Source organism: Lonchura striata, chromosome 3 (genome assembly GCF_050655825.1).
Source record: "Lonchura striata isolate lonStrDom1 chromosome 3, ASM5065582v1, whole genome shotgun sequence".
Taxonomy (NCBI): domain Eukaryota; kingdom Metazoa; phylum Chordata; class Aves; order Passeriformes; family Estrildidae; genus Lonchura; species Lonchura striata.
In genome coordinates this window covers 15,669,420-15,679,340 of record NC_140705.1, presented here as the reverse complement: position 1 = coordinate 15,679,340, position 9,921 = coordinate 15,669,420, and the positions used below count along the sequence as shown (strand labels likewise).

Below are 9,921 nucleotides of genomic sequence, written 5' to 3'. Positions count from 1 at the left end.
CTGCCCCAGGTCGGTGACCATCCCGGCCTGGGAAAAGGGGCATGGAATATCAGACACTGCAGGACACAGCAGAATTCCAAATACAGCGTGGGTGATGCTCTGAGGTATCTGCAGTTGTTGCCAGAGGATGATCCTCATAGTATTGGACGATTAGCAAAATTAGCGACACTTTCTTCCCCAAATTGTGTCGTTAGCAGGCTAAACGGTATGAAGTCTTTTAAATGAGGTAATTGCATTTTCTTAAGAAGGAAGTCTGTCTTTGAAACAGGTACAGACCTGAAATGGCGCGCGTTCTTTGGGAGCGCTTGCGGCCCGCGCGGGCGGTGTGTGAGGGGCGGGTCCCGGCGCGCCCGCCCGCGCCGCTGAGCCTTTCCAGGAGGCGACGAGAGGCGGAGCGGGGCCGGAGCCGGGCCCGCTTTGTACGCGGGGCTCGCACCGCCCCGCTGCCCGCAGAGGAAGCGGCCGCTCCCGCGGGTGTCCGGCCCGGCCATGGCGGAGGCGGGAGCCCGCGGGCGGCTCCTGCGCTGGCCCCGCGTCCTCCTCTTCGGAGACTCCATCACCGAGGTACCTCGGGCCCGCCGTTCCCCTGTGGGGCTCCGCGGCCCGGCAGCGAGCCGGCGTTGCTGCGAGCTCCGGTGCCAGGGACCGGGAAGGGGACAGGGACCTGGAACGGGACAGGGACCGGGACCGGGAAGGGGCCGGGCCGGGGCCGGGGCCGGTCCGTTGGCGCGGCCGGAGCGCTCGTGGCTCGGCCGCAGCCCCGTCCCGCCGTGAGCCCCTGCCTGCGGCCTGCGCGCCGGTGGCGGATGTGGCGTTTGGAGCCGTCCCGCAGAAACCGCGGGCTCGCTGCGTTAGGGCGCCAAGGGTGTTTCCATCCAGGGGCCCTGCGGGGAGCCGAGCTCTGCCCTCGCCGCTCCTGGTGCAGCCCTGCTCCCCGTGCCTGGCTCGCCCAGCCCCGGCACAGCTTCTCCACTGAGGTGGCCGCGCCTGGGGAGCATCTCTGAGGCAGCACCAGCTGTTCCGCACTGATTTTGGGTCCCTGCCTTCTCTTGGGTGGGTTGTGTGGTAGGTCACGGGACTGCTCTGAGGAAAAACTAAAGCCAGAGACCAGGTTTATCCTTAATGGGAGATGGGTGTCTAAGCCGACTTCACTGTGCAGAACTGTAGCACAGAGGATGGTGCCGCAGTGGGAATAAGGAGGAGGAATTAGTTTTCCTGTTTCTGGAGGAGGTTAAACTGAACTCCACGAAGAGGGAGGATTTTTGAGAGGTGCCTTTCAGAATGAAAGGATATTACAAATAAAGTAGAAAAATATTCAAACCCTTGCTGGCCAAAATGAAACTACAGTCGAGCAGTGGTCAGTTTGGATTTTGAAGGGACCACAGGGTCCATCCCTGCAGAGGTACCAGCCCCGTGTGCCTCAGTGGTGCACCTGGGTAAAACCAGGACTGTTTGACCTCAGAGGGACAGGGCAGGGAGGAAATGCACCAGCAGCAGTGCCAGAGGCCATGCACAGAAGCTCTTGAGGTGGGAAGGTGCCAGTGGTGGGGCTAAGCTCTTGGGAACAAGTTCTTCCAGTGAGGATCTAACCATTTTCCTTGTTTTCAGTACTCCTTCCAGGAAAATGGCTGGGGGGCATACCTTGCTGAGAGACTGGTCAGGTAAGAGCTTAAATTTCAAAAGTAATTTCTAGCTTGCAGAAAGTCATGCAGCTTTTCTAAATGAAAACCAACAGCGGTTAATATTTAATGCAGGTTTATTTATTGACATTTATTTATTTAGTGAAGTGAAATTGCCTTCTGGGCAGCATGCCCAGAACTGGTGAAAATACTTATTGGGTGTTTCCACACAAAGCTTGAGTGGAAATTAAAAATTCCTTAGTGATTGTCAGGATTATTGTCTTGGTTCCGTGGTGTAACAGGTAAACAGTACATGTGTGTGAACTTTCAAAGCGTGATCCCATTGAAAACTTATGTGACATCTCATTTTTCCTGAGAGGGATGGAGGCAGATGGCTTGACAGAAATGGTTCAAACCTTCCAAAGTTTTGTTTTGGTGGACAGAGGAGAGATTTTTTTTTGATATGTGTCTCTGTTTCAGAAAGTGTGATGTTGTGAACCGTGGGATCTCGGGGTACAACACCAGATGGGCTAAATTGATTCTTCCAAGACTGATCACTGAAAGTACTAGTGCTGACAGTATTGCTGCAGTTACTATTTTCTTTGGAGCTAATGACAGTGCTTTGAAAGGTAGAGTAGCTTGCTTTCTCTCTTTTTTTCCTGTGACCTGTTCTCTTAAAACAGTTTTACAGTTTAGCAGAATAGGCAGAACATTTCAGAACAGGCTTTTCCTGCTAGTTCTCCAGGAACTGATTACTCTCTCTTAATTTATACAGAGGTTTGCTTTCTGTCATTTCATTTGTATTTAAACCATGCAGTGCCTTCCATTTCTCTCCCTATCACTAAATTTTAATACTAGAAAAATAAATTTCAAGATGCTCAAGACTTAGTTGTGTAGCAGTTGCCTAAAATTGGAGTTGGGCACCCAGTTGTTTCTTCTGTCTTTAAAGGAGACTGATGAGGCAGATGGGCTGAGGAAAGGAGAGAAGGTAGCATTTGGATTCTCTTTCAGATGAGCATAGCAGGATGCAGAGTCTAATCAAAATGATAATAACATCAGTGCATCAAGGACTGACTGTAGGTCCATGGGACTTTTCAAAATTTTCTCTGCATCCAAGAATATTGGAAATCTCAGGTTTTGGTTCAGATGAGGTTTGAGGTGATTATATTTTCTGATACTATGATATGAAGTTATAAAAAAAGCATCTTAAAAAAACCCAGCTGTTGGGGTTTTTTTTCCCCCTGTGCCTTATTTGCTTGTTGGAAATGCTGTCTTTAAACTCTTGATTTGTCTGCTTTGGGTATTGAGGAACAGAACTTTCCTACCACACCTCCCAAATGCGTGATTGAGAGGTGCTGCATACTGGAAATGAGTGTCCGTGGCCATACTGTGTAGAAGTGCTGTTATGCTGTAGGGAAGCCTGCAGGGAGCTCAGCCCCACTGGTGCACTGCTCCTCCCCTGACAGAGCTGAACCCCAAGCAGCACGTTCCCTTGGAGGAGTACGCCGCCAACCTGCGGAGCATGGTGCAGTACCTGAAGTCAGTAGACATTACTGCGGACAGGATTATTTTGATAACACCACCACCTCTTCAGGAATCAGCATGGGAAAAGGCATGTCTTGCCAAAGGTAAAGGAGTGATGAGGATGGGTGGAATTTCTGCATTTTACCAGTGGAGTGTAAGTGACAGATCCCAGGTTGTCAGGTGGTTTCCTTCATGTGTGTGCCATATTGTAGTCATATTCTTTGACTTTTACTGATCAACTTCTGGATAAGCTCATGGAGGAAGTAATTATTTTAATTTATAGTAATTATTTTGTAACTACCAAGTATTTACAAATATCTTTTCCAAAGTGTTGATTGATCTGTTAATGCATAGAGTTGACAGAAGTGGCTGCCCTCTAAGAACATGGGGTTTGTCAACGTCTCCTAGGCAGATTCCATTGTGTCCCAGCAGCTTCCAGAATAATACAAATAATTGAAGAAATGTTGGCACTGTGGGCTTTAGAAAAGTTTTTACTGGGTACAGCAGATTTCCCATCTGTTTGGATAAGCAGTAATATCCCAGCCAGGTTTATTTTAAAGTTAAAAAAAACAATACCAGAGAACATCATATTCTAAGGATGCTAATAAAAGTGCCTGAAAAAGAAGAAAAAAGGTAGTTAAATTATTTCCCATGTTATTTAAGCTAATTCTAAAATTAGAGACATAATAGCACCACTTACTTTGTGTTACTGAGCTGGTGGAAATTGCCATAATCCCACTGACTCCAGCTGTGACAGTTTATACGTCCTGAGAGCATGTTCTCTTTTCTGTTGGGACACCTTGTCCAGTTCTTGCACATTAATAAAAAACTTTTGAGTTAGGTCAGGTACAAATACGTAGTACAGAGATCTACAGAGGTGGTACCTTTGTGGCACAGTTTTCTATAATTTAGGTGGTGTTACATATCCTGAGTCATGTTTTCAATCAAAGCAGTAAAACTTTTAAGATTACCCTAAATTTAAACTGGATTAAATTGGACATTATTGTACGATTTTGCATTAGGATGCTTTGATGTGATGATGTCATGTGAGCACACCTCAAATGCTGCTTATCTGGCTCCCAGCTGTCAAGGAGCACTTGTATTGTTAACACATTTTCCTCTTAAGACTGTCCTTTTTATGGGGTAGGAGGGGAGGAAACTTGAATTTATGGCATTGAATCTGCCAGCATCTATCTAAAAGAGGGTACTATCTAGGGATGGAACAAAAGACAGGGTGATCTCGGACCACAAGTGAAGTATTGTGGGCACAGTAAGCAGCAATATCAGACCATCTGCCCTCCAGTATCGAGGAGAAATTTTCTGCCTGTTTCTAATTTTTTTCAGACAGATACCAGAGCAAGGGAGAGATGGGAAGCAGGAGGATGGTGATGTTCACAGGAGCATTCATCCAGGTGCAAAAAGTAGCAAGAGGGCTACTGCAAGGAGCAGTTGCATGTGGAGTCAGACAAAAAGCAGAACTCATCTTGTAAATAGATTTCCATTTACTTAACTCTGTTTTACCTGCCTTAGCAGGTGTATGAAGAGTTTTAAATCTAAGCACTGCTTTCACCTGAAGCTTGCCAGAAGGTGAGAGCTGTGAGCAGCAGAATTATACTGTCTGCTTGTTTCTGTTGCTTCTCTCTCAACCTGATGCATTTCTTCCAAAGAGACATTTTCAAGTGACTCAGAACCAAAGGGTGCCCTGAAAAAGACCACATAGACTGCGGCTTCCAGTCGTTTGCATTGCCAGGCTTTGTATTTAGTTTGTTATTGGTTATGTGTGCAGGTTTAACACCTGAAACGCGTGGTGTGTGCCACAGAAGACTGAAATTGTGCTGCATCAGTGGCGGGTGCTGGATGTTTTCTTTGTGTCGGTAGGTGACAAACTGAACCGCTGCAATGCCACCACCGGGCAGTACGCCCAGGCCTGCGTCCAGGTCGCCAGGGAATGCGGCACGGACGTGCTCGACCTCTGGACCCTCATGCAGAAGAATCAGGTACGATGAAATCAGAAATAATTGAAACTGTCACAAATTGTGAAATGCATCGTTTAGCATAGAGGAACCAGTGGTGCTGCATATCACTGAAATGCTACAAAATACATCCAAATTACACTTTAGGGAGGAAAAAAATAATCCAGGTTGCTTCATAGTTGGCAATTAGAAATAAAGCTATATATAACCTGGCCATCGTGCTTGGCTAGCAAATATCCCAAGTACTTTATATCTAAATAGCCTTTTTCTTGAATTTGAGTCATAGAAGAGTTTAGGTTGGAAGGAGCCTCTGTAGGTTTCTTTCTTGTCCAACCCACTGTGCAGTGTTGGGCTAATTTCAAGGTCAGATCTGGCTGCACAAGAGTGTTGCTGATGCTTCTGACCAAATACCCAAACTCATTTATGGGAGACTGCAGACTTTTCCTGTGATCAGATAACTCCAGTTTGGATCCTGAACCTTTTCCCTCCCCTGTCCTCCCCAGTTCAGTAGACTGCTCATTTTGATTGCATCACTTAATCCTATGATCTTTTACTGATGAATAGCAGTGATTTTGGCCATCAGAACATTCTCTTAATATTTTAACATAAACAGTGGAAAATAAAACCAGTTTGCTAGCTGGCTTTGAAGAATTACTGAAGACTGTCTCCTTTAGCTAGCAAATACACTAATACATGGTTTTAACCTCGCTTGTAGGATTTCTCTTCCTATTTGTCTGATGGCCTTCATTTATCAACAAAAGGCAACAGCTTTCTGGCAGCTCAGCTTTGGTCACGCCTGGAAAACAAACTGTCTTCTCTTCCTTCTCTGCTTCCTTATTGGCGTGACGTGGACCACATGAACCCCGAGGCCAGTCTTCTGTGACATCCCTGCAGGGAGGAGCCAGGGCAGCCACGCCAGGCAGAGCCAGCTCATTATGCAGCAAGGTGCTGCAAACTGTATCCTCAGGGAACACAGCACTGGGGAGTCCCCAGCAATGCTCTTCTCTGTCCCCTTCTCTTGGTCTGGGGGAGAATAAACGTGAGACCACTTGGGGGGTGTCCTGAGGTGGTTTTTCTTACGCTGCTGTTGCCAGGATAGCTGTGGGGATAAGTAGCTCTTTGCTGGAGGACTCAGAAGAAAATGAGTCTCAGCTGTGATGTGGCCAAGGGATAGAGGCTGCCCTCAGCAGTTCCTGGCTTTGCTGAGCTTTGAGGACTGCACTATGATTAATAACAGCTACTTGCTTTAAACACAGAGTAGCTCATAAGAGGCAGTAGTGTGGAGTTTGTCAAGAGCCATTAGTGTCAGTCCAAATTAATTTATTTGGATGTAATACAGCAGGAACAGCAGTCCCCTAAATTTTACTGTGGCTTTGGTAGTGAGTGATAGAGAGTAGTTTAGAACAGGGCTTTTAAAATTTAATTTACTCTGGCACCAGCAGCAGCTTCTTTATACTCAGCTCTTCTGTGAGCTGAGTTGTTAAAGTAATTTTACAACTCATGTAACAGATAAGGGCTGCAGACTATGCAGGTTTTGGCCAAGAAAACACAAACAACAAAACTGCCTTTACAAACAAACAAACAAACAAAAAAAAAACCATAAAACATTGTCTGCAATCTAAATGAAATTCAACAAGTGTGGAAAAAATGGTTGTCTAGCAAGCCAGATAGCAGCAAAAACGAGGCTACAACTAACCATTCATAAAAATCAAATGGTGTATCACTGCAAATATAACCCCTCCATACTTCTGGGCTCTATTAACAGTTACATTGACGTGGAACAAGTGTGCTTATCGTGTAGGGGGTGAGAGTAATGAGAGGCTCTCATGCTGTCCTGCACTGTTAGTGCCATTAGACTGCCTTTGCTTTGTGAAATCATTAAGACAAACTGGCCAAGATCTGTCATCTACTATGTAACAGTGTTATAAACTGAACCATAAGTATTTTTCATGTGCCTGGAGCCAGCACAGGAGTTTGATATATAAATATTTATGAGTATTAAACTGGACTATCCTTTCTGTAATAAATGCTTACAGTACAGACTGGCTGAACAGCAAAAGCGGTTCCCAGTGGGAAGGTGTGGATCTTCCTGCCTTAGATGTTACAAACAAACCATGCAAGTACTGCTTTCAGTTTCTGGACTACAGCTCAGGCTGGGGGATGGATTCAGTGGTTTCCAAGGCCTGCTTCAAATCTCCGTTCTCATGATCCCAAGCACCTGCCACTGAATGGTTTTCACCTGGGATGTACAGATCTTTGTGCTGCGAACATGTACTCACAGATTTGGTGGCTGAACAGGCATTTGAGCACACCCCCATCCCTCAGGCACTTGTCACCATCTGAACTGGTGATAATCTGCAGGAGCCATGGCAGTACCAGCTTCAGCCTGGGAGGAAGCAGGCAGCCCTCACAGTGTAGGTCTGCGCCATTGATAGTCCAGGTCTGGCCTCTGCAGCATCTGAGCTCAGAAAGGAGCAGGCAGAAAGCCTGGCTCCTGCATGACAGACTTAACCCAGGTTTTGACAACCAGACAATAGAGATCTTTTAGAAAAGGACTACATAGAAACAGTTCTTGGTTAACTGATTTTTTTATTATAAAAAGCTTTTATTTTGTTGGGAATTAAATTAACTCCTCACACTTGTACTTTGCACTGAATCAAAAAACAGAAAACCCGAACGAAAACCAAACAACCCCAAAACAAAGTTCAAAACCAGCATATAAAACATAATAGCTAGTCAGATAGGAATACCATAAGGCACACATTCAAGTAACTAGTGTAACAAGTATCCTTGGATGTGGAGGAGAGAGAGCACTCACACAACTTTGCAGCACAGGTTCAGTCCTTTCGCCTCACATTTAAAAATACGGGCTCACCACAGCCTCACATCCCTGTGTCTGAGTCCAGGCTTGTAAGAGTTAAATGGTCCTGCCCTTGGCCATGTTCTGCCAGTTTTATCAACAGATTATTGTAGGAGAAAACAGCTGCAGAGTGAAGGTGCTGCTGTACTAGCAGGACAGTTGCTCTGACTCCACTGTGTCAGTCCATCTGCTTCTAAACTAAAACAATGCTCATGTGCCAGTCCCAGCTCACCTGAGAGATCTCCAGGTGTACAGAAGACACCATCCAATTATCAGCTTGTGAGTATCTGTATTCACAAAATCTCCTCCTTGTACTTACCCTGCAAGTTTTAAAAAAGGTTTATTTCTTTACTAAATTCACAATTGTTTTTAAATGCCTCCCCTGCGATGGAGTGAGTTTTTCTCATCACTCATGCAGTAGGAGCTTTTAAAGGCCACAGAGACCACAGAAAACAGGTCACTAATTTGAACATTCCAGCAATAGTGTCGCCTGTTTTAAAATAACATTTGGAGAAACATTTCTGCACCAAAACTGCTGTAAAACAGCAGTTTAAAATGTCATCTGCATAAATTATTTCTTTTATGTTTCAATCTCCAACCAGACACCTGCAACACACAAACCTCAGTGTAGAGTGGGAAGCTCCCAACAAAAGCCACCAAGACAGGACAGCTGCTAAAGGAGCATTTCCCATGCACTGTGTACAGTGTAACAACCTCTGTGATCCTTTTATTTATACAGAAGCTGGGTGTTTTAAGGTTCCTTATTCTGATTAAGCATTTTACTGAATGCTGCGAGACTGTATTTTTTTATCTGTTTCATTACTCTCTGTTCTCAAGGCATTTGCTTAGGCTTTTGGTTACATGTACCTTAATTATCTTTTGGTTTTAAAAGCCCCTTAATTTTGTCTATCAGTGCTGTAGACTACAAAATATTAAATTATAAAAAAAGGCTGATATACACAATCCAATATCCATCAGGATATTTGGTTTTGCACCACAGGTCGAAGGAAATGTTAAAGGTCAAGGAAGTAGAAAAACAAATCCAAAAAGCTTCAAAAACAAGCCAGTTCTAGTTTGGATTTTCCTTTTTAAAAGATATAATGCTCTAATAAATGTAGTTTAAGGAAGGTCATACACATGACCAGCATCTGCAGTAGGTCACTTCCTTATTCTCCCACTCCCTCACAAAAATATATATACATATATTTATATTTATAGAAATGAAATGGTTTCAGATCCTTATTTTGCCGACACAACTCATACATTTAGAAGGCAGCAGGACACTAGCACTCTGTTTCTTTGCTGTCCACCCGGTTCTGGCGCTGTAGTTTGAAGGATGAAGCTTTCTCACTCCTAATGACAGGATGGTCTGTCAAGTCCTCGAAAGATTTGGCGGCAGAGCTGCTGTTTGGGAAAGGGTCCTTGTCAAAGGCGTCCTCGTCGATGTGCGAGTCGGTGCTGGGGTCCTCCTGGATGGTGTCCATCCTCTGGTGGTCCTGCTTGGGCGGCGCGGGCGCGGGCGTCAGGGGCTGCAGCGGCTGGTGCCGGCTCGTGGCCTGCGCCGCGGGGAACGGCTTGATGATGCGAACAGAGGCCGAGTCCAGGCTGCTGAGCATCTCCACGTTCTGCAAGACACAAGAGACCACATCACTGGCAAAAGCAACCAGCACCTAGCCCAGGCTGCAGTTTTTGCAGCATTTTTCAAAGGGAGGAGGCACGTTCTGAGGAGCAGCTGCGCTTCTGTTAGAGCAGCTTAAAGGCTGCCATGTCCTCTGTGCCATCTCTAAAGGCAGAAAGGCTGTTGTGTCTCTGCTGCTTCCTCTGTAAAGCACCACACGTGACAGCCTCACTGGGAAGAGCTGCTGAGTCCGCCCTTCCTTCCTGGGGCCCAAACTGCTTTGGCAAACCTAGGACTAGAAATGCAGGGTCAAGCCACGTGGCACAG

General features: G+C 45.8%; 2 protein-coding genes across 2 annotated transcripts in view; one reads left to right on the top strand and one right to left on the bottom strand.

Moving 5' to 3' along the window:
- Positions 1-445: 445 nt before the first annotated feature.
- Positions 446-6,169, top strand: IAH1 (isoamyl acetate hydrolyzing esterase 1 (putative)). Its single transcript, XM_021525425.4, has 6 exons — positions 446-564; positions 1,609-1,661; positions 2,100-2,248; positions 3,086-3,247; positions 5,022-5,140; positions 5,832-6,169. Exons 1-6 carry the CDS (start codon positions 490-492, stop codon positions 5,997-5,999), a joined length of 726 nt encoding a protein of 241 aa, XP_021381100.1. The 5' UTR covers positions 446-489; the 3' UTR covers positions 6,000-6,169.
- A 1,516-nt stretch (positions 6,170-7,685) lies between these two features.
- ADAM17 (ADAM metallopeptidase domain 17) overlaps positions 7,686-9,921 on the bottom strand; it is a 34,598-nt gene continuing 32,362 nt past the window's right edge. Inside the window, exon 19 of the mRNA XM_021525424.3 lies at positions 7,686-9,601. Coding sequence (XP_021381099.2) covers positions 9,260-9,601 — 342 coding nt within the window. The 3' untranslated portion in view covers positions 7,686-9,259. The remainder of the gene's footprint in view (positions 9,602-9,921) is intronic.